At 49.9% G+C, this 24,152-nt stretch overlaps 1 protein-coding gene across 1 annotated transcript in view; it reads right to left on the bottom strand.

Annotated features, from left to right (window-relative positions):
* The window catches only part of NUP133 (nucleoporin 133), a 57,538-nt gene extending 33,664 nt beyond the window's left edge, over positions 1-23,874 (bottom strand). Inside the window, exons 1-9 of the mRNA XM_084755956.1 lie at positions 23,587-23,874; positions 21,647-21,765; positions 19,150-19,253; positions 14,692-14,799; positions 12,470-12,604; positions 8,260-8,430; positions 7,044-7,199; positions 6,376-6,446; positions 1,801-1,948 (exon numbers count right to left, since the gene is read on the bottom strand). Coding sequence (XP_084612082.1) covers positions 1,801-1,948; positions 6,376-6,446; positions 7,044-7,199; positions 8,260-8,430; positions 12,470-12,604; positions 14,692-14,799; positions 19,150-19,253; positions 21,647-21,765; positions 23,587-23,765 — 1,191 coding nt within the window. The 5' untranslated portion in view covers positions 23,766-23,874. The remainder of the gene's footprint in view (positions 1-1,800; positions 1,949-6,375; positions 6,447-7,043; positions 7,200-8,259; positions 8,431-12,469; positions 12,605-14,691; positions 14,800-19,149; positions 19,254-21,646; positions 21,766-23,586) is intronic.
* Positions 23,875-24,152: the final 278 nt, after the last annotated feature.

Here is a 24,152-nt window from a genome sequence, read left to right as displayed (position 1 = left end):
TCCACGAAGTTCTAATTATAAGCCCAGTTGCCTCCTTTGTTGTTGGCACTTTCAGTTTTTATAAGTCTGGACTCATTGCATAGGCAGTGATGGCACACACCTGTGATCCCAGCACTCAGGAGGCAGAGGCAGGTGGATCATTGTGAGTTCGAGGCCAGCCTGGTCTACAAAGTGAGTCCAGGACAGCCAGGGCTACACAGAGAAACGCTGTCTCCAAAAACAAAGAAAAAAAAGACAGAGTTATTGTTTCCAATCATACTAAAATAAAGCACATGGTAAGGTTTATTCCTGTTAGAAATAAAAGTAAGCAAGTATATTAAGAATAAAGATTTAAGCCAGGCGGTGGTGGCTCATGCCTATAATCTCAGCACTCGGGAGGCAGAGGCAGGCAATTGCTGTGAGTTCGAGGCCAGCCTGGCCTACAAAGTTAGTCCAGGACAAGGCTACACAGAGAAACCCTGTCTCGAAAAATAAAAAAATAAATAAATAAAAATAAAAATAAAAATAAAAATAAAATATATATATTTAGTAGCTGGAGATATGGTTCTGTGATTGTGCTTGTTGCTGTGGTAGATGAGCCAAGTTCAGTTTCCCTGCACCTGTTAGTTGGCTCACAATCGACTGTGACTTCAGCCCCAGAAGCACATATAATGCCTCTGCCTTCCGCAAGCACCCGCACTTGAACGCAAACACCCCCATAAATAAGCACACAAGGGCTAGGCATGCTGACACAAACCTTTAATAACAGCACTGGGGAGACAGAGGCAGGCAGCACTCTGAATTCTAGCGTGAGCCAGAGCTACAGTGAGACTCTGTCTCAGATAAATAAAGATTTAAGAGAATTAGATGCTACATAAGGCTAAATGACATGTTTTACAGCTGTCATGATTTCCCTTGGTAAATATCAATTATTAGAAAATGTGGGGGCGGGAGAGATGGCTCAGAGGTTAAGAGCACTGCCCGCTCTTCCGGAGGTCCCCAGTTCAATTCCCAGCACCCACATGGTGGCTCACAACCATCTATACTGGGATCTGATGCCCTCTTCTGGCCTGCAGGTATACATGTAGATAGAGTGCTCATATACATAAAATATAAAATAAATATTTAAGCCGGGCGTGGTGGCGCACGCCTTTAATCCCAGCACTCGGGAGGCAGAGGCGGGTGGATCGCTGTGAGTTCGAGGCCAGCCTGGTCTACAAAGTGAGTCCAGGACAGCCAAGGCTAACACAGAGAGACCCTGTCTCGAAAAACCAAAAAAAAAAAAAAAAAGAAAATGTGTTTAGCTACTGTTTATATACTCAACATTAGTCAGACTGTCTTCTGGTGATTTACTTTGTCAATTATATAAAGTAGAATTGTCCCCTAGGCACATGGAATTTTTCTACAATATAAAGGTCTCAAAATTGGATCCTAGGAAACTACAGAGGCACACACCTATATCAACAACTTGGGAGACAAGAGACAAAAATACCTTGACTATGTAGTCAGGCCAAGTACACAGACAGGGTAATCCTGTCTCAAATACAAAACATACACACAAGCTGGGCGTGGTGGCGCACACCTTTAATCCCAGCACTCGGGAGGCAGAGGCAGGTGGATCACTGTGAGTTCGAGGCCAGCCTGGCCTACAAAGTGAGTCCAGGACAGCCAAGGCTACACAGAGAGACCCTGTCTCAAAAAACAGAAACAAAACAACAACAACAACAACAACAACACACACACACACACACACACACACACACACACACACACACACCAAGACACCAATGGTGGTTGTAAAGGACTTGGGCATTCACTCACCTGGAAAGGTGGGTTATGCTGAGTAACTTCTACGGTGACTGTATCTGACATTTGGTGACCATTGTCTTCCACTGTTATCAGAGAGTAATAGACGAGGCAGGGACTGTCTCCCAGGTGCCACGCTGCTGCCAAAATCAGGAGGCCATCACTAGAAAAGGGCAGTGGGGAGAGAAAGGCAGGCTTCTGTGTGTGGTTTTTTGTTTTTTGGAGACAGGATTTCACTATACAGCCTTGGCTGCCCTGAAACTCACGGAGGTTCAAAAGCACATGCCATCACACCCTGCAGGCTACTTTGTAAACACTATGCCAGATTTCACCAAATTAAACACACTCACCATATATGCTAGAGCCCTGTACCTAGATATTTACCCAAGGGAGGAAAACAAAAATTCTCAAAATCACCTTTGTGCAAATGTTTACCCTGGGCAATCTGAAAACAGCCCGGTGTCTTACCCACTGCTGAGCAGACACACGCTGGTAAGTCAGGCTGTGTCTGCATGTTCTCTTGAATATTCCTTAGCAATGGAAACGAAGGAATTTCTGAACCGACTTTAACCCACCAGGTCAGGGCTAAGATGCGCCGCAGGATCCATTTACACAGCATCCTGACCCAGACGGAACAGATCAAGGCCGTTCAGCGCACAAAGGAATCCCAAGGAAAGGTGGTCGCTTTCTCACCCCGCCCTCCACTGAGGCTCAAGCTCTGCCGTAAGTACGTAGACACTGCTCTACCACGAGCAACACACCCAGCTCTGCTCTGTGTCACGACTGGTTAAGATGGGTAAGCTACACGCACTCAGCAAGACTCACAGAATTCGAGGCATGGACGGTGGTGGCACACACATGTAACTTGGCCATGGAGGTAGAAGCACCTGGAGTTCAAGGCCAGCCTAGGCTACATGAGAGCTGTCTCAAACAAACGAAACCTCAGAACTACACACCACAATAAATCAGTACCACAACATGACAGTTACAGCACAAGCAGCCTGACTTAAACACTGCTTACAAGAGTCAACACAGCAACCTGAGAATTAGCACAGTCCACGCCTCAGGCCAAGTGGAGCCCAGGCCTCGATCTCATGCCGTGAAGCAGCCACCTCTGCTCACTCCACGTGCTGAGGTGGGACCTGAGCTGCAGAACCTGAATCGCTCACTAAAGCACTTCAAAGTAAGGCACAGAGGACTAAGTGACAGTCCTCTTCACAGTTTACCTTTGTGGAGAGAAAAAAACAAAGTCACTGTTTTCAGTTTTAACCCTGAGTTTTAGAAAGCCAAGCTGCTATTTATGTGGAAAATTCATCTTTGCTTGTTAAAGCTGATGCTACTCTTAGCCTGTGTTGTGGCCCAGTACAAACTTTAAATGTTCTCTACAGCCAATTCTTCCAAGGTAGACACTGAGCAACTTCCATTCACAGACCTGAAGCCTATAGGGGAGCCAGTTCCTCCTGTGGCAAGTGACAGCACCTCCCTCTGTTCTCCCCAGCTGCCACTCAGAGCACCAAAGAATTTCAGGAAGTCTGTCTCAAAGTTATAGCACACTGGCATTCTACACTGAGGCCATGGAAGTGTTCTCTCTATACCAAGCAGATGACCCAGTGGGCCACGCATGGCCAAAGGAGGGTCACTAAAGAGTGTGTCATCATGCTACCAAGTGTGGAGGCCCATCCTGCAGGGCCGGCCTAGGGCCAGCATTCTCTGACATCTTTTTTTACCCAAATTTCTTTTTTTCTTTTTTCTTTTCTTTCTTTCTTTCTTTTTTTTTTTTTTTTTTTTTTTTTTGGTTTTTTGAGACAGGGTCTCTCTATGTAGCCTTGGCTGTCCTGGACCAGACTGGCCTCGAACTCACAGCGATCCACCTGCCTCTGCCTCCCAAGTGCTGGAATTAAAGGCATGCGCCACCATGCCTGGCTTTCCCTAAACTTCTAATCTGTAAAAAAGCACAAGGTTAGAGAGACTGCTCAACTGTTGAGAGCATTTGTTACTCTTCAGTGGGAAAAAGAGAGGGAGGGGCGGGGGGAGAAGAGGAGAGGGAGAGAAAGCCAGATCTCTGTGAGTTCCTGGCTAGACAATTACACAATGAGCCCCCTTCTCAAAATAAAAGAACCCCTCCAAAAGACTCCTGCCCCCAAAATCCATGAAGTTATTTTAGGTAGCAAAAATGGTAGGTAGATAATCACAGTTTTGCAGATGAGTAAAACTTTGACAGATAAGTTATATAAGAATCTACTAATTGGGCCGGGCAGTGGTGGCGCACGCCTTTAATCCCAGCACTCGGAAGGCAAAGGCAGATGGATCGGATCACTGTGAGTTCAAGACCAGCTTGGTTTACAAAGTGAGTCTAGGACAGTCAAGGCTACAGAGAGAAACCCTGTCGGGGGGTGGGGAGGGGAGAGAATATACTCATTGGGGCTGGACAGACGGTTCGGTGGCTAAGATCTCTGGTTTCTCTTCCAGAGGGCCTGGGTTCAATTCCCAGCACCCACATGGCAGCTCATGGCTGTGGCTCCAGTCCCAGGGGATATGACATCCTCATACAGATACACATACAGGCAAAATAGCAATGCACATGAAATAAAAATCTTAAAAATTAAATAAAGAATCTGTGCATTAACAAATCTAAGGGGCTGGAGAGATGGCTCAGTGGTTAAGAGTGCCACCTGCTCTTCCAGAGATCCTGAGTTCAATTCCCAGCAACCACATGGTGGCTTTAAAAAAAATCATCTATAATGTGATCTGATGCCCTCTTCTGCAGATAAAGCACTCATATACAATAAATAAATAAATCTTAAAAAAAAAGATTTATTTATTATTATGTATACAGTGCTCTGCCTGCATGTACACCACCTGCAGGCCAGAAGAGGATATCAGATCTCATTATAGATGGTTGTGAGTCACCATGTGGTTGCTGGGAATTGAACTCAGGACCTCCGGAGGTACAGTCAGTGCCCTTAACCTCTGAGCCATCTCTCCAGCCCCCAAATAAATAAATCTTTAAAAAAAAATAAATCTAAGATGGAAAAATGTCAGCCAGGCATGACAGCACATGCCTTTGACTCCAGCACTCTGGAGACAGCCATGAGAATCCGAAGGCTACCTTGTGCCACAGAGAAAGACTGTCACACGACAGAGCAAGCCTGTTTATATCTAAACTAAAGAAAGCTCAGTCTTTTCAGTGATATTCCAATAAACAGCTCCTAAGCCTGCTCACTGAGCATGTGAGCTCAGACTGTAGCTGTGGCAAAAGGTGCAGACGGTCACTGAGGGCCAGGGAGAGCAGGGAACCTGACCCTTGCACATAGAAGAGCCCAGCGCCCCATCCCACAGAGCTCAGGGCCTGAGAGAACAACCCTGAGAAGACAAGGAACCGCGTGACACTCGGGGCAGGGAGCAGCGCGACACATGGGGCAGGGTCTCAGGCCGCAACTCCTAAGCATGCTTCATTCCTCCTCTCAGCTAGAGAAGGCTAAGGCATGGGCACAGCAGGCTACACTCCAAATCTCCAAAAGTCTGATAGATAAATGAAAACAAGCATGGTCTTTAATAAAAATGCTTGTAGAAATTAAGGAACTATGACCATTTTTACCTCTTTGGTAGCTTTTACAGGGCTCTCTACACCCCTGAGAAACACGCTAACAGACTTCACAGTGCCACACCTCACTGTGACAACTCACACCCTTCTGAGAATCAAGCATAAAGGCTGTGCTATACAAAAACCAGAACACAGTAAACATGAGTCTGAAACACAGGAAAACTCTTCAACTGCCTAGGTGTGGCGGGGGCACATACCTTTAATTCCAGCACTGTGGAGGCAGAGGCAAGCAGCCCTGAGTTTGAGGCCAGCCTGGTCAACAAAGTAAGCCCAGGCTAGCCAAAGCTACACAGTGAGATCCTATCTCAAAAAAGGCAACAAAAAAAAGTCTTAAAACTTGGTTTCCTTGAGACAGTCTTGTATATAGCTCAGGCTGGCCAGGAACCGTGACCCTGCTGCCTCAGCCCTCCCGGATGCTGAGACCATCAACTGATGCGCCAGGCTTTCCTTAGAACTGCTGCTGAGAGAAGATCACACCCAGCACAGACCCTGAGGAGCCTGGCTTGCACTAGGCGGGATACACACACACACACACACACACACACACACACACACACACACACACACACACACGACACAGCCTCACTACATCAGCTTAGTCACTGACTGTGGGACACATGAGCTCCTTCACTGACAGTGATGAGAACCCAATGTCTCCATGGCGAACACAGAAGTCACGGTTTAGGACTCCTCTGGCAACAGGAAGGACAGGGTGTTGGCATCGCCTTAAGATGGAATAAAGACAGAGCTGGTCCAGCTGTGCAAGCCATGAGAATCAAGTCTCACAGGGCAGGGGCACACCATTTATAGCAGAGGAATGTTTCACATCCCCACATAAGCCAACATCACTACACAAGAAAGAGCAGACCACTCAGAGGCTTAGCAGACAGAGAGAAGGGCAGTGCCAGCAGAGCAGACAGCAGGACACATGCTACCACAAAGACGTCAGTCTGTTACCCAACTTCTAGGAGAAGCTCGTTGCTTACCAGTTTTGCTTCAAGTCCAAATACTGAATATTGACCCCTTCTTTAATAGCTTCATAGTTACTTTCAGATCCCTAAATGGAAACACCAAAGTGTAAGCTCCCAGTAATTACTGTGCTCAGCACCTGGCAAAGTGTTGTACCCATGAGCAATGAACATATAAAAAATAGCACACCAAGCCAGGTGCACACCTTTAATACTAACACCCATGAGGCAGGCAGGTAGATCTCTGTGAGAGCGAGGCCAGCCTGGTCTACACAGTGAGCTGTAAGAGAGGCAAGGCTGTATAGTGAGATCCTGTCTTTAAAAAAATTAGCAGGTCAGCTGGGTATGGTGGCACACGCTTATGCTCCTAGCATACAGGTGGCAGAGGCAGGAGGAGCAGCCACACAGTGGCCTGAGCTACACAAGACTGTCTTAATCTTGCCATCCCTCAAAATAACAAGTTAACCACTGACTTCTATGGCAGGTAGGGACTGAACACCAACTTACACTTATTCAGTGGCCATGTACTTATTACACAGAAATGTGTTCAAATAAATTGGGCAGATGGGAAGCCGGCCTGGGCTACATGAAGTGTGAGTCCTTGCCTCAAAGTAAACAAAAAACAACGAATGAACGAGCAGTTACACAGCATAAACCCAGCCACAAATAGGCGTGCTGTTCCTCACCCAAATAGCATCGGCGATGCTCTCCTTCAGGGCTTTGTGCATGTCCCAGCTGTGAACCTGTTTTTCTGAACAGTCGTCCAGCTCCCATTTGCTGATGTTTGAGCTCGTCAGGGTGTAGAAACTTGAGCTTCCTCTGTCCCAGAGAACACTGGCCAGCTGTGCAGAAAAGGGCCATGGTGAGCCTGACTCTGAGTATCACTCTTCCCCAGGTTCAGGAGGAAGGCGAGGTGGCTCTCCGAAGAAAAGGCCCAGGAAGAGGAGAGCCGGGAAGCAGAGTCCTCGAGACAACGTCTATTGACTTGGACAACCTCTAAGAACTCTTTAGAAAGCACAGTGGAGCCCTGAGTATGGTCTGCAGCCCTGCTCACAGCTTTTGAGAACTAAGCATGAAGGAGACAGGCAGGAGGGTGCTCATCACACTCGCTCCCGGTTTGTGTGTGCAGACTCCTGTACAAACATGTGCTTCTAGGCTGTTTGCACCGTGATTTTTAGTTTAAAACCCCCATGTCTTCAAGAAAGGGCAACAGTGAAACTATCCCTGCCTGTGACAAGCGTGTAAGCCAGGGCTACTGACAGAACAACGGGACGAAACGCACCCAGAAGCAGCTGAGGACAGTGCCATCAACAGAAACAGAGACATCAAACCATGCTAAGTTTTAGGCTTAAAGGACATTTAAGGAACAAGTGACAGGGTCACTTGAGGTGAGGAAGAACCTTGAGGAGTTTTAGTCTCAGGCTTGAGTGTGACAGTGACACCTCAGCAGCTCACCATGTCCCCTCCCCAGCTCAATGCAGAGAAACAAACCAGAGCGGCTGGCAGATCGAGGCCTCCATCCTCCCGTCCTCCCTGGCCAGCCAATAGGGCAAGTGTGAGCCATCCCTCCAGAACTGGAGGAGTGGGAGAAGACACACAAGCCAAATTCAACCTCACAATTCTCACAACAGGGCTGCAGGTGGCTCGGTCGTTAACACTCAACGCTTTTCAAGAGGACCCAGGTTCAATTCCCAGCATCCACATAGCTGCTCACAATTGTCTGTAACTCCAGTTCCGGGAGACCCATGCTCTCTCTGGCTTCTGCAAGCACCAGGCAACCACGCAGGCAGGCAAGTACTCAACACAGAAACAAGAACAAACCACAGCAGCGCACATGCATGTGACTGCAGTCCACCGCCACAGAACTTCCAACTTAGTGTGAACAGCTCTCTATAAACTTACCATGAGGTCACTGGTAGGGGACAGAATCCCCAAAAGGGAAGAGACCCTGCGGCCAATCCCTGACAGCATGCCTTGGCCCTGGGGCAGGACGTGCTGGTGAATCTTTCCCGAGCTTTCTGGAATCAACCGCATCAGCTGGCTCCCCACAGAGGACAGGATGAAACTCCCTCCCTGTGAATACAAACCAGAGATGATCCTAGACCTAACGACTAGGAAAAAAGAAAACAGAAAGAACAGTTGACACAAAGCCCGTGTGATGGTGCACGCCTGAAATTCCAGCCCTTGAGAAAACTGAGACAGGAGGATTACCATTAAGGCCAGTCTGGGCTGCAGAGTAAGACTTTATCTCAATTGAAAAAAAATTGTTTGATAACCAAAATTTACCCCTACCTTAAATATAGCTGAGAGGATTTTTAAAAAAGGTTTATTGTTTCATTAAAATCCTTTCACTAATACACAAAAATATTCTTACAGCAGGAGAAATTTTCAGCTTTTTAAATCTGAATTTGAAGTGAAGGTCTTAAAATTTATATGTTCAACAGACGTCAGACTTCTTTTTCTTCTTTTTTTGAGGGAGCCATATGTGTACAAAGCTGGCCTTGAACTCACTATGGAGCCAAGGATGACCCAGAACGCCTCATCTTCCTGAATGCTGGGATCACAAGCATGGGTTATTATATTTGGCTCAAAGAGTGCTCGGGATGGAATCCAGGGCCTGTGGCAAGTGTTAGGCCTGCCTCAGAGTCCTCCATCACTGCAGAACGGATAGCAGCAAGTGCGTCATAACGCCTAAGAGTTAGTCTCTTTCTTTTCATTGTTTTTTTGTTTTGCTTTGTTTTGGTTTTTGTTTTTGAGACAGGGTTTCTATATGTAGCCCAGGATATCCTGGTACTCTCAGAGACCTGCCAGCCTCTGCCTCCTGAGTGCTGGTGTTATAATTATGCACCACCAGGCCCGACTTGTCTAAGGTATCTAAAAGCTACCTTTGTAAACAGTGCTTAAAGGGGATGAGTCAACATGACTGCCCCAGTGCTCCTCCCCCTCGCTCCAGCTCATGCCATGGCCCCAGTAACCGCCTCCCCCTCGCTCCAGCTCATGCCATGGCCCCAGTAACCGCCTCCCCCTCACTCCAGCTCATGTCATGGCCCCAGTAACCGCCTCCCCCTCACTCCAGCTCATGCCATGGCCCCAGTGCTCCTCCCCCTCACTCCAGCTCATGCCATGGCCCCAGTGCTCCTCCCCCTCGCTCCAGCTCATGCCATGGCCCCAGTGCTCCTCCCCCTCGCTCCAGCTCATGTCATGGCCCCAGTGCTCCTCCCCCTCGCTCCAGCTCATGCCATGGCCCCAGTGCTCCTCCCCCTCGCTCCAGCTCATGCCATGGCCCCAGTGCTCCTCCCCCTCGCCCCAGCTCATGCCATGGCCCCAGTGCTCCTCCCCCTCGCTCCAGCTCATGTCATGGCCCCAGTGCTCCTCCCCCTCGCCCCAGCTCATGCCATGGCCCCAGTGCTCCTCCCCCTCGCCCCAGCTCATGCCATGGCCCCAGTGCTCCTCCCCCTCGCTCCAGCTCATGTCATGGCCCCAGTGCTCCTCCCCCTCGCCCCAGCTCATGCCATGGCCCCAGTGCTCCTCCCCCTCGCTCCAGCTCATGTCATGGCCCCAGTGCTCCTCCCCCTCGCTCCAGCTCATGCCATGGCCCCAGTGCTCCTCCCCCTCGCCCCAGCTCATGCCATGGCCCCAGTGCTCCTCCCCCTCGCTCCAGCTCATGCCATGGCCCCAGTAACCGCCTCCCCCTCGCTCCAGCTCATGCCATGGCCCCAGTAACCGCCTCCCCCTCGCTCCAGCTCATGCCATGGCCCCAGTGCTCCTCCCCCTCGCTCCAGCTCATGCCATGGCCCCAGTAACCGCCTCCCCCTCGCTCCAGCTCATGTCATGGCCCCAGTAACCGCCTCCCCCTCGCTCCAGCTCATGCCATGGCCCCAGTGCTCCTCCCCCTCGCTCCAGCTCATGTCATGGCCCCAGTGCTCCTCCCCCTCGCTCCAGCTCATGCCATGGCCCCAGTGCTCCTCCCCCTCGCTCCAGCTCATGCCATGGCCCCAGTGCTCCTCCCCCTCGCTCCAGCTCATGCCATGGCCCCAGTAACCGCCTCCCCCTCGCTCCAGCTCATGTCATGGCCCCAGTAACCGCCTCCCCCTCGCTCCAGCTCATGCCATGGCCCCAGTGCTCCTCCCCCTCGCTCCAGCTCATGTCATGGCCCCAGTGCTCTTCCCCCTCGCTCCAGCTCATGCCATGGCCCCAGTAACCGCCTCCCCCTCACTCCAGCTCATGTCATGGCCCCAGTAACCGCCTCCCCCTCGCTCCAGCTCATGCCATGGCCCCAGTGCTCTTCCCCCTCACTCCAGCTCATGCCATGGCCCCAGTGCTCCTCCCCCTCGCTCCAGCTCATGCCATGGCCCCAGTGCTCCTCCCCCTCGCTCCAGCTCATGCCATGGCCCCAGTGCTCCTCCCCCTCGCTCCAGCTCATGTCATGGCCCCAGTGCTCCTCCCCCTCGCTCCAGCTCATGCCATGGCCCCAGTGCTCCTCCCCCTCGCCCCAGCTCATGCCATGGCCCCAGTGCTCCTCCCCCTCGCTCCAGCTCATGCCATGGCCCCAGTGCTCCTCCCCCTCGCTCCAGCTCATGCCATGGCCCCAGTGCTCCTCCCCCTCGCTCCAGCTCATGCCATGGCCCCAGTGCTCCTCCCCCTCGCTCCAGCTCATGTCATGGCCCCAGTGCTCCTCCCCCTCGCTCCAGCTCATGCCATGGCCCCAGTGCTCCTCCCCCTCGCCCCAGCTCATGCCATGGCCCCAGTGCTCCTCCCCCTCGCTCCAGCTCATGCCATGGCCCCAGTGCTCCTCCCCCTCGCTCCAGCTCATGCCATGGCCCCAGTGCTCCTCCCCCTCGCTCCAGCTCATGCCATGGCCCCAGTGCTCCTCCCCCTCGCTCCAGCTCATGCCATGGCCCCAGTGCTCCTCCCCCTCGCTCCAGCTCATGCCATGGCCCCAGTGCTCCTCCCCCTCGCCCCAGCTCATGCCATGGCCCCAGTGCTCCTCCCCCTCGCTCCAGCTCATGCCATGGCCCCAGTGCTCCTCCCCCTCGCTCCAGCTCATGCCATGGCCCCAGTGCTCCTCCCCCTCGCTCCAGCTCATGCCATGGCCCCAGTGCTCCTCCCCCTCGCTCCAGCTCATGCCATGGCCCCAGTGCTCCTCCCCCTCGCTCCAGCTCATGCCATGGCCCCAGTGCTCCTCCCCCTCGCTCCAGCTCATGCCATGGCCCCAGTGCTCCTCCCCCTCGCTCCAGCTCATGCCATGGCCCCAGTGCTCCTCCCCCTCGCTCCAGCTCATGCCATGGCCCCAGTGCTCCTCCCCCTCGCTCCAGCTCATGTCATGGCCCCAGTGCTCCTCCCCCTCGCCCCAGCTCATGTCATGGCCCCAGTGCTCCTCCCCCTCGCTCCAGCTCATGTCATGGCCCCAGTGCTCCTCCCCCTCGCCCCAGCTCATGTCATGGCCCCAGTGCTCCTCCCCCTCGCTCCAGCTCATGTCATGGCCCCAGTGCTCCTCCCCCTCGCTCCAGCTCATGCCATGGCCCCAGTGCTCCTCCCCCTCGCTCCAGCTCATGCCATGGCCCCAGTGCTCCTCCCCCTCGCCCCAGCTCATGTCATGGCCCCAGTGCTCCTCCCCCTCGCCCCAGCTCATGTCATGGCCCCAGTGCTCCTCCCCCTCGCTCCAGCTCATGCCATGGCCCCAGTGCTCCTCCCCCTCGCTCCAGCTCATGCCATGGCCCCAGTGCTCCTCCCCCTCGCTCCAGCTCATGTCATGGCCCCAGTGCTCCTCCCCCTCGCCCCAGCTCATGTCATGGCCCCAGTGCTCCTCCCCCTCGCTCCAGCTCATGCCATGGCCCCAGTGCTCCTCCCCCTCGCTCCAGCTCATGCCATGGCCCCAGTGCTCCTCCCCCTCGCCCCAGCTCATGTCATGGCCCCAGTGCTCCTCCCCCTCGCCCCAGCTCATGCCATGGCCCCAGTGCTCCTCCCCCTCGCTCCAGCTCATGTCATGGCCCCACCCTCCCCTCTCCCTTGCCGTCCCTTGATGCCTCCCAGGCCCCTCTAGCCCTTCAGAACCCACACTTCCAGTTTCAAGTCTCCGTATAGTCCACACTACAGCTCTCACCACACACACCTGCACTGCTGTCAGGAACCGACATGTCTTCTCCCCTCCCAGATCCACACAGGTGTCTGAGTAAGTGTCTTCCCTGGCCAGGCTGGGCCAATAGCGGATGAAGCCCTCCTTGGTAGCAACCATGACAGAAACAGCCTTGAAAGAAAATCACAGTCATCAGCAACAACGCAAGACGGCCTCAAAAGCAGGTGTCTATGACACTGATGAAAACAACAATTTGTATTTTAATTTTATTATTATTTTATATACTTTATAATTTATTTTAGAAAGGGTCTCATTATGTAGCACTGGCTAGTCCTGAACTCACAGAGATCCGGCTGCTTCTTCATTTTAAGTACTAGGATTACAGGTGTGTACACCAATGGCCATCAAGATTCTTTAAAAGAGTATGCAACAGTAAAACTGCTTTTGCCTTTCTGTTCACATGTGTGAGTGTGTAGATGGTATAAGCAACCGTCGTAAGTGTACACCTCCTAATGCTGACGTTGATGTGCATGTCTTCCCTGCGTCACCTTGGCAACCAGTTCCCATCACTGCACGTCTAGCACTTTGAGAATGTCAGACAGCAAAACAGACTGAATTCTAACCGTGCCTCTCTACCTCAGCTTACCCTGAGGGTTATCTGAGTTACTGCATGCCCATCTACGCCTGAGCTGTCTGTTAAAGGACCCACAGGTCATTTTCGGCCTCAGAGCTGCAACAAAACTGTTGTAACACAAGTGCCTTTTGTGTCAAGTTTTCATTTCCCAAACAAATTATGAAAATTGCAAGTAGATGGACAGAGCTGGAAAATATTCTATTAAATGAGATACCCGGGCTCAGAAAGACAAAACAATGTTTGCTCTCATGTGAATCTTAACTTTTATGTCTTACATATTTTTACTTATGTGGCAACAAGTGTGGATAGAGGCCAGGAAACTATAAAGGGAGGAGAAAAGCAGAGGTGTCGAGAGGGATGAGGCTAATAATAAAATTTGTGATCTGAGGTGGGAGGGGTTCCGTAGGAACAGGGAGCAGGGAGAGGAGGAGCGTCAATTACAGCTGGGTTATAGGCCCCAGCACAGTGGTACACACCTATAATCCCAGGTCTCGGGAGGCAGAGGCAGGTGGATCTCTGTGAGTTCAAGACCAGCATGCTCTACAGAATGAGTTCCAGGGCAGCCAGAGCCACACAAAGAAACCCTGTCTCAAAAAACAAAACAGGGAAGAAAAGAAAAGAAAAAAGAAAAAGAAAAAAAAAAAGGAAGGAAGGAAGAACCTGGGCACCGAGTGTGTGCACTGTTTTCCTTTCCACTCAGGAATTCCTGCTGCTGTACAGCCTGCCTCCCCCAGCAGGGCCAGGCTTGCTGGCCATTCCTCAGCTGTTTTGTCTGCATGGGTCTAAGGAGGCTAAGCAGCCCTTCACGTGCGTATGAGCTCACATTCTCTGGTAAAGTGAGCATGCACTGAAGACTGTCCTGCTGTTCCTCATTCTTTGACTTATGTGTTTTATGTGTGAGTGTTTTGCCTGCATGTGTGTATCTGCCCCATGTACATGCCTGGTGCAGTGCCTATGGATCAGAAGGCATCAGCTTCCCTGAACTGGAGTTACAGAGGGTGTGAGGCCCCTTGTGGATGCTGGGAATTAAACTGGGTCCTCTGCAGGAACAAATGCTTTTAACCTCTGGGTCTCTCTCTGTTTTTAAATTGGATTAGTCCCTCACCAAACTTTGCTTTATGATTATTATTTTTAATACTCTGGATCTTAGTCCTTAGTTGGATTTATGAGTATTTCCTTAGTCTGTGCTTTGTTGTTTCATTTCCGTATTTTAGAAAAAGTATCGTTTGTTTGAGACAAGGTCTCACCATGTAGTTGTCGCTGTCTGGAATCTGAAGTAGAGCAGGCTGGCTTTGGCCTCATGGAGATGCACCTGTCTGTGCCTCCGCAGTGCTGGGATTAAAACTTACACCACACCAGGCTCCCAGTCAGCTTTTTAAAAACAGAATTAAAAAATTATGTGTATGTGTGCGTGCATGCTTGTCTGTGTGTTCATCGCCTGCTCGCAGGTTTCTGCAGGGATCAGAAAAGACCATCAGACCCTCTAGGATTGAAGTGACGTGCAGTCATGAGTCGCCCAAAGTGCGTGCTGGCCCCTGAAGCCATGTCCTCTGCATGAGCCACACAGGCTCCTAACCACTGACCCATCTCGCCAGCCCCTTCAATTGTCATTTAAGCCACCTACCTGAACAGAATGCACTTCACCTGAGGTTGCAGCATAGGAGAGTGCCACCAGGTCAGCGCTCCAGTGGAAGTCACTAGGGGGCAGCTGGAGTTCTTTGCAAACAGACAACTGCAAAACAAAACCCAAACAGAACACCGTCACATCCCACCAGCTCCGCTCACGCCAATGTCCCCAGTGCTTCCGCATACGCTGTGACTCTATCGCTGGAATGCTGTTCCACAGAATCCGTTCTTTTCACAGCTCTTTCTAATCAAGAACAACAAAGCCAGAAACACACAGATACGAGTGGACTTGGGCATGAACTAGGCTGCCTGCTCAGGCTGGGCCAAGGGGTGTACTTGTCAGCAGTGGTTCAACCTTCCTGATGCTGCGGCCCCTTAATACCCTCATGTTGTGGTGACCCCAACCATAAAATTATTTTGTTGATACTTCATAACTGTAATTTTGCTACCGTTATGCATCTCATATGTGACCCCTGTGAAGGGGTCACAACCCACAGGCTGAGAACCACTGGGTCAGGGGAACCCCGCAAAACTTCCCAGCTGAGGTATAACTTATTTGACATGTAAAATTATTATGGCCAGAGAAAAATTATACTAAGTCTCCTTGAAACTATTTCTTAGGCTTGCAGCTGGTCAACTCCCTCTGATAACTCAGTACACCAATCCAATTTCCCTTACTGCTACTTCTACCCACACGCCCTTTCTAAGTAGCTGGGGGAGGGCAGCAAGTCTGCAGACAGCAAGAGTTAGGGAGGAAGGAGCCCCACGTCCCAGTGGGACCATGACTGACAAGGTAGTGACAACAGCTGGGAGGTGTTCTTGAAAAGATGCTGCTGAGAGGACAGTACAGACTTCATCAATGGTCCTGCTGTTGGAAGCTGACAGCTCAAGGCCAACCCAGCAACTGCTGTCTGTGTGGCTAATTTAAAAGTATAGTCTAAAAATGTTTATTATTAGGCTACAGTTATTACAGAGATATTTTCTAACCCACTATCAATCAATAAAAGACATAGACAGCACCTGTTGTGTTTTAGAAGAGTCTTGGTTCACCTGGGCTGGGCAGATATTAATCCCCTAAACTACCTTCCATTATCTCCCAGCCCCCATCCCAAGCCACCTGCTTCCAGTACTTTCTATCAGGGTACCTCCCATCCATAATCCGAAAATACTTGCTAAAGTTTTTCATCTGGGCCATTTCCTCCATGTGGAACTGCAGAGTTCCTCCCCTAGCCAGATGCGGCTGGTTCTATCCTTTGGCGATGCTGTTGCTGCTGCTGTTCCTCCTCCTCCTCCTCCTCCTCTTCCTCCTCCTCCTCCTCTAGCTGTCTGCTTCTCCTTCCCAAGATCCATCTCTCCAGAAGCCCAAGAGCCTTCGCCACGCCTACCTCCCTCTGGCCTTGCCCAGGTATTGGCTTTCTTTATTAGCAAACAGGGAAGCCAGGTTATACAGCAACACCTGGGCTATCAGTCTGCACTCAGCAATTATCAAATACAAAGCACCAGGCCACACTCCGACGGCTGCCGTTTTCCTATTACCGAGGAATCCGAATCCAACTTAAAAGTAAGCTTAGCTGTGTGGGCAGTCTAGACTTGCTAAGGCAAACTGTCCAGCACTGTGGTTCCTGAACATTCTCAAAGCTTCTAACTCTATTAAGTGCAATAATACAGCTTTTGTTTTAAAACTATTAAGTGGTCGGAGCCGTGCAGGTGGGAAAGGACAAGGAGGACAGGAGGAGACGGTGTGGGAGAGCCTGTGGTTTGAGTGTAGTCCAGCCTGGCTGAGGACAAGGGCGGTGGGAGCTGCAACGTCTATATTATTCAACATGGAAGACCAACACTTTAATTCTTCCCTTCCACCTTAAGTCATTTGTATCTAAAATCAACGGTAGCCAAAGGCATGGCCCCTCTTTTCCCACCTGCTAATCATTCTGGAGTTTAAAGTAGGAGGACACAATAAAAGTTTGGAGGGAGAGCATACTGTGCTGATGTTCCAGGTTACTTTCTCTCCCCTCCCCCAGCCTCTCTCTCTCTTTTCCTGGCTGACCTGAAATTCACTATGTAGACTAAGCTGTCCTTGAACCCATAGATACCCACCTGATCTACCTCTGCCTCAAGAGCCTAGAACTAAAGGCATGCACCACCACACCAGGGTGTTTTAATTTTTAAAAATTATTATTTAGCCAGGCGTGGTGGCGCACACCTGTAATCCCAGCACTTGGGGAGGGAGAGACAGGCAGATCTCTGTGAGTTTGAGCCCAGCCTGGTCTATAAAGCGAGTCCAGGACAGCCAAGGTTACACAGAGAAACTCTGTCTTGAAAACAAACAAACAAAAATTACTAATGTTATATCCATGAGTGTTTGCCTACATGCATGTTTGTGTACTCCAGGTATGTCTGGTGCTGGTGCCTATGGAGGCCAGAAGAGGGCACTGGAGATACACACACACACACACACACACACACACACACACACACGCGCGCGCGCGCGCACGCGCGCCACCGTGTGGCTGCTGAGAACTGAATTGGGTCCTCTGCTAGAGCAGCAAGTGCATTAAAGCGCTAAGCCACCTCTATAACCCTTTCCAGGGTCTCTAGAGCAAAGGGGTGCTTCCCCCAGGAAAGAGGTGGATGGACAGAGTGACTTACAAGACAGGAACCTACATTCTCAATATGTGGGAATAGGCACACACATGTGTACACACATGCACACCCACACTCTCTCTGTATCTCTCTCACATGGGGCTTCTAAGGCTAAGAATAGTCCCTTAAGTATGAAGCAGGCTCCTAATACCTGTTAGACTTTCATTAAAATGTAGAAAGCAGGGGGCTGGAGAGATGGCTCAGTGGTTAAGAGCGCTGACTGCTCTTCCAGAGGACCTGAGTTCAATTCCCAGCACCCACATGGCAGCTCACAACTATCTGTAACTCCAGGATCTAATACCCTCACATAGACATACATACAAAACAGCAATAAAAATAAAAATTTTTAAAGATAAAAAAAAAAAAAAAAAGGAAAGCACTCAGCCCAGGAGGTGGGATATGACACAGACACAGTGCAGGTGTTGTGGTAGACTGAGCTGATCCTCCAGAAAAACCTCAAGTGCACGACAGATAACGCTGAGCACACGGAGGCAGCATGCAGACCCAGAAATCACAGTGTGAAAGGCATGAGAGCCAAAGCCCTTAAAAATGCAGCATCTCAAGCTCCTGTTTGTTCATGTTGACTGCAGTGGGTTTGTGAAGAAGGAAGACACTGAAGACAGCAGCAAAAGCACATTATTAAACGAGGAGATTTTTCCCACTAACAGTCTATAAATGCACATATACAGTATTCCCACTAACAGCCTATGAATGCACATACAGTATTCCCCACTAACAGCCTATGAATGCACATGCAGTATTCCCCACTAACAGTCTATGAATGCACATGCAGTATTCCCACTAACAGCCTATGAATGCACATGCAGTATTCCCACTAACAGTCTATGAATGCACATATACAGTATTCCCACTAACAGTCTATGAATGCACATGCAGTATTCCCACTAACAGCCTATGAATGCACATATAGTATTCCCACTAACAGTCTATGAATGCACATACAATATTCCCACTAACAGTCTATGAATGCACATATACAGTATTCCCACTAACAGTCTATGAATGCACATACAGTATTCCCCACTAACAGCCTATGAATGCACATATAGTATTCCCACTAACAGTCTATGAATGCACATACAATATTCCCACTAACAGTCTATGAATGCACATATACAGTATTCCCACTAACAGTCTATGAATGCACATACAGTATTCCCCACTAACAGTCTATGAATGCACATGCAGTATTCCCCACTAACAGTCTATGAATGCACATACAGTATTCCCACTAACAGTCTATGAATGCACATACAGTATTCCCACTAACAGTCTATGAATGCACATACAGTATCCCCACTAACAGTCTATGAATGCACATGCAGTATTCCCCACTAACAGTCTATGAATGCACATACAGTATTCCCACTAACAGCCTATGAATGCACATACAGTATTCCCACTAACAGCCTATGAATGCACATACAGTATTCCCCACTAACAGTCTATGAATGCACATACAGAATTCCCCACTAACAGTCTATGAATGCACAGACAGTATTCCCACTAACAGTCTATGAATGCACATACAGTATTTTGTATCCTGATTTTTTGGGTTTGTTTGTTTTGTTTGTTTGCTTTTTGTTTTTATTAAGACATGGTCTCTCTGTGTAACTGTGGCTGTCCTAGACTCACTCTGTAGACCAGGCTGGACTCAAACTCGCAGTGATCCACCTGTCTCTGCCTGAGCGCTTGCATTAAAGGCGTGGGCCATCTGGCACATATGGCATCCTTTAAACTTGAAAGAAAAAAGATGCAAATAACCAGTTGGGACCCCTTTTCCTGACTTGCTTACCTTAGTGACAGGCGACACAGCAATCTTCCAAACGAGGAGCTTCTCTCTGCACACCAGGCAGGCCCACCCTGCTTCATGGATGTGGACGGAGAGCTCATCGTCAGCTGAGGGGATAAGACACAGAGTGAACCTCACACTGGGGCCTCCACGGAGGTGGAAACGTTGTTCCATCTCCTTATAACAACGTTTGTCACCAAAACAGGGAACAGAAGCACTGCTGCTCTTGCAGAGGCCCTGGGTTCCGTTACCAGCACCCACATGGCAACATACAAACACTTGTAAATCTAGTTCTCGAGGACCCACCCACCCTTCTAACACCCACAGGCTCATGCATACACGTGGCGCACATATATGCATACACGTGGTGCACATATATACATACACGTGGTGCACATATATACACAGGTGCATGCACATACAATTGTAACATATTAATATAAAATTAAATTTAAAAAGCAAGTGACACAACTTCCAAATATTTAAGATTAATCAGTATCAAAAACGAGATTTATTTAGCTTTGATAACTACCTTTAGAAACATATCCAAAGGCAAAACTATTTGGGCTTCTGTTTAATACTCTTTCATTTTCGTTATAAAGAGAATCTTAGCTAGGCATGGCTAGCGTCAGATGTGGTCATTTTAAAATGAAGGAAAGTTCTTTCAGTCTGCACCACTCTTGTTTGTACACCCCAATTTCCCAGAACTCACTGTTGAATTCGAGAGTGGGGTTGTATACTGTTTAAACACAGATTTGTGTCATGACCCAGAAGTATGCCGAAAGGTTTAATTATATAAATTACATTTTTCAGGGTGACAAAAATAAGGAGAATGAAGGGGGCAGTGGGGACAGAAGCCAGGTGAAGAAAGTGATGCACGGCAGATGTTAGCAGCCTACAGACCACATCCCTAAAGCCCAGGGACTGGCCGGCAGGATGCCTGAGCTGAGGGGAACAGGAGACATTCTCTCTACAACAGATCAGTTTACCCACTGTTACTCGTGGTAAGAGGTGCACTGTACGCGAGAACGGGCTGGCTCAGTGGCAAGCGCCTGCTGCTGAACCTCCATGGCCTCGACTTGTGAAAGCTGACCTCTGACCTCCACATGTTCTGACTGAACATACGTGATGCGCACAAATATTAAAAGTTTTAAGTTAAAAGAAAATGAGTGAATGCTGAGACCATCTCTGGTACTTTGAGGCCTTCAGTGCTTGTCATGAACCACTGAAGTGATTTCAGTTACACCTGTTAATAAAGCGACTAGGAGCCGGGCGTGGTGGCGCACGCCTTTAATCCCAGCACTCGGGAGGCAGAGGCGGGCGGATCGCTGTGAGTTCGAGGCCAGCCTGGTCTACAAAGTGAGTCCAGGACAGCCAAGGCTAACACAGAGAGACCCTGTCTCGAAAAACAAAAACAAAAAAAATAAAGCGACTAGGGCAGACACGAAGGCCTCTTGGTCTGCACTTCCCTGCCCCAACCCCGACCCCTCTCCCCACTGCCTTTCTCAGCCTCAGATTGGTGCCTCCCAATCCATGTGCCATCTTTATGCCAGCAGAGGCTTTAAAGGCACAATAATAATCCCATGAGCCCATCACATGACTTGCAGAGTACCACTCGGAACTGGAGGCAGAATTTGACTTTAAGACATCATTTAGGGAGCCGGGCGTGGTGGCGCACGCCTTTAATCCCAGCACTCGGGAGGCAGAGGCAGGTGGATCCCTGTGAGTTTGAGGCCAGCCTGGTCTACAAAGCAAGTCCAGGATAGCCAAGGCTACACAGAGAGACCTTGTCTTGAAAAACCAAAAAAAAAAAAAAAAAAGACATCATTTAGGGGCTGGAGAGATGGCTCAGAGGTTAAGAGCACTGACTGTTCTTCCAGAGGTCATGAGTTCAATTCCCAGCAACCACATGCTGGCTCACAACCATCTATAATGTGATCTGATGCCCTCTTCTGGTGTGCAGGTGTACATGTAGACAGAACACTGTATACATAATAATAAATAAATAAATCATTAAAAAAAAAAAGACATTATTTAGCCGGGTGGTGGTGGCGCATGCCTTTAATCCCAGCACTCAGGAGGCAGTGGCAGGCGGATCACTGTGAGTTCGAGGACAGTCTGGTCTACAAAGCAAGTCCAAGACAGCCAAGGCTACACAGAGAAACCCTGTCTCAAAAAAACAAAGGGGGGAAAAAAGACATTATTTAACCTAGTGATGCACGGTGCTGTATTTTGAATGAGTTTATAGGTAAATTTTATATATCCAAACAACTCAAAAGCTGGGGATATACGAGGGGACTGAAATTCACACACACACATTTCTTAGAATCAATACCCACCTGATGCGATTGTTAGAAGAATTCACTCAGCTTCACAAACCCGTGTCTCCACGAGGGGAAAGATTAGCAGGCTGCCTACTTCTCTGGCAGGCAGAGCCAAGTATCACTGCATTTGACCTGGCTATTGACTGCCACCGCGGAGAATGACAGGTGACACCTACCCTCAGCCAGCGTCAGAGCTTCCATGATCTTCACAGGGAGGGAGCATCCAAACATTCTCACGTCGTAGTTCACGGACTCTGAGATGGAGTGGTGGGGGAGCATCCGTGTGGGTGTTCCTCTAAAGAAGAGAGGCCATGGAATCCTGCGTTACCCGACACGCCCCTCCCCCCGAGCCTCCACCGTGAGGGTCTCTGATGGTATAATGGTGAGCGGCACCGCCCTGCGTGCACCGTGTAATTGCTTGTGTGTTTCAACAGAGCCTACAGAACCTGGTGTCTGTCTGCTTCCCACTGCTGTGACACAGAGCACAGGCAAAAACCACCTGGGGAGGAAAGAGTTTACCTCAGCATGCCCGGCTTCCGACCTAAGTTTAGCGATTAGGAGTGAGCATACTTCTACCTCTAAGAGCAATCCTGCGAGGAAAAATTCTTTTCCAAAAGATAAAAATCAAAGCCAGGCCCGAGAGGAGGCAGAGACCAGCAGATCTGTATTATCTGAAGTCAGCCTGGTTCACACAATGAGTTCCAAGACCCTGTCTCATAAAAACAAAGGCAAGGATTTCATGTGTTCTCTAAGCATCGCTAAGCATAATTCGTTGAATTATCCCAAGACTTGTAGATTTATAAAATTTAACCATAAGTCTCAGTCAGATGTAGTTATGTCCTGTTTTCACACAGAAGAAATTCACTTAAAATTTAAACATATTGATTGTGTGAGTTTGCACACCTGAGTGCAGGTGCCTAGAAGCCAGGGGTATCGGAACCCTCGGAGCTGGAGTTACAGCTCTCACATGCGTGCTGGAAAGTGAACTCAATCCTCTTTAAGAGCAGCAAGTGCTCTTAACCACAGAGCCACCTCTCCATCCCAGAGAATCACTTTTGAAAGGTGATCAGAACAAACTCCTCTGGAACAAAGGCAACTTGATTCTGAATTTTTTTTGTATTAATTACAGGTAGCAGGGTAACAATTCTTCTGAACGTGTGGATGGGGCACCAAACCAACAACTGTAGTAAAACACACAGTCGCTCTCTCTTTCTTATAGAAAGTGTGTTTTTTATAACCTAGTCACATTTTGTGGCCCGAAGTCCTTCAATTGCCAATCAGTACATAGTAACGGAGGTTGTTGGGCACTGAGAAGCCGTTTCGCCAGGGTTTGTAGGCTCTCACCATGAGTCAGAGCTCTGTGGGCACTGTATACTGACTCCTGTGACTTTGTTAAGGATGCTGAGATCCTGGCACAAAGGCGATACTGTTAAGGAGAACCACGGTGTCCAGAGCCGGGTGCAGTGGCGCACGCCTTTAATCCCAGCACTCCATGAGGCAGAGGCAGGTGGATCTGAGTTCGAGGCCAGCCTGGTCTACAAAGCAAATTCAGGATAGCCAAGGCTACACAGAGAAACCCCACCTCAAGGGGAAAATATGGTAGCCAGGCAAGCTACAGCATGCTTAAATTATCAGTACTGAAAAGTGGAGACAGGACTGAGCAACAGCCAGCCTGGGGTACGATGCACGACCTGTCTGTCTCAAAGCAGGCAGGACACACTTGCAGGCTGCACTTCTACCCTAGATCTCGAAAAAAAAAAAATTAGACCAGACCAAATGAGCTAGTTGTGTCAAAAGCCACAGCGTCGAGCCAGAACTTTAAGCAAACAGCTGCCTGAAACTGACCTGGTTTCCTTTCCTGCTTGTGTCAATCAAGAAATCACTTTCGCATTAACCTTTACAGTTACCTGAAGGATGTTTCTACCTTACGAACAGTACTTTGATAATGTTCAAAATGTGCTTTCCTCTCTGTGGCGCAGAGACTGAGTGAATTCATGAGTCCAACAAAAAACAGAAAGTGCAAAATGAGTGCCACCATTGAAAAGCTTACCCCGCTGCCCGGTTCCACCTGCCCGCTTTGGAGCGGAGCCTGCTGTCGCCGAACCCCACAACTCACCTAGAGCTCACCGAGCTGCGCCGGCCAACCGGCGAGAAGAGCACCGGCGAGCTAACCGCAGACCCCAGGGACAGGCCCCTCCTGCTCGCTCGAGGCGTGGACGCCGGCCCGATTCCAACTAGCGGACCCCTTCGGGTCCCTGGCCCCGGGGTCCGCGGAGAGGCGACGCCTGGAAACATATCTGCAGGGAGCGTGGAGGGAGCTCCACTCGCGGGCGAAAACCGTGAACCTCCCGCGCTGAGAGCTTGAACACCAGAGGGGCGGGAAGGCGCCTAGAGATGACGTAAAACAGGGCGCAGAACGGGAAAGAGACGCTCAGCCAGTAAGGGAAGGGAGAGCGCGTGGAGATGACGACAAAACTCAGTGCCGCGGGGCGTGGTCAGAACTGGAAGCGCTTGTGTGACGTCACACCCAGGCTAGAGCGCGAGTTGTTCCGAATCGGGAGGGCCCGGGGACTAGAGCTGGAGAAACTCAGGCACTCTGCACAGCTTTCCCACCCTGAGATCGGTCTCAGGCTTGGCCATTCGTCCAGATGTCCGGGCTCTCCTTTGGGCCCCAGCTCTTGC

This window comes from Acomys minous (genome assembly GCF_964271855.1).
Source record: "Acomys minous genome assembly, chromosome: 14".
Taxonomy (NCBI): domain Eukaryota; kingdom Metazoa; phylum Chordata; class Mammalia; order Rodentia; family Muridae; genus Acomys; species Acomys minous.
This window is presented reverse-complemented; position numbering and strand designations above follow the sequence as displayed.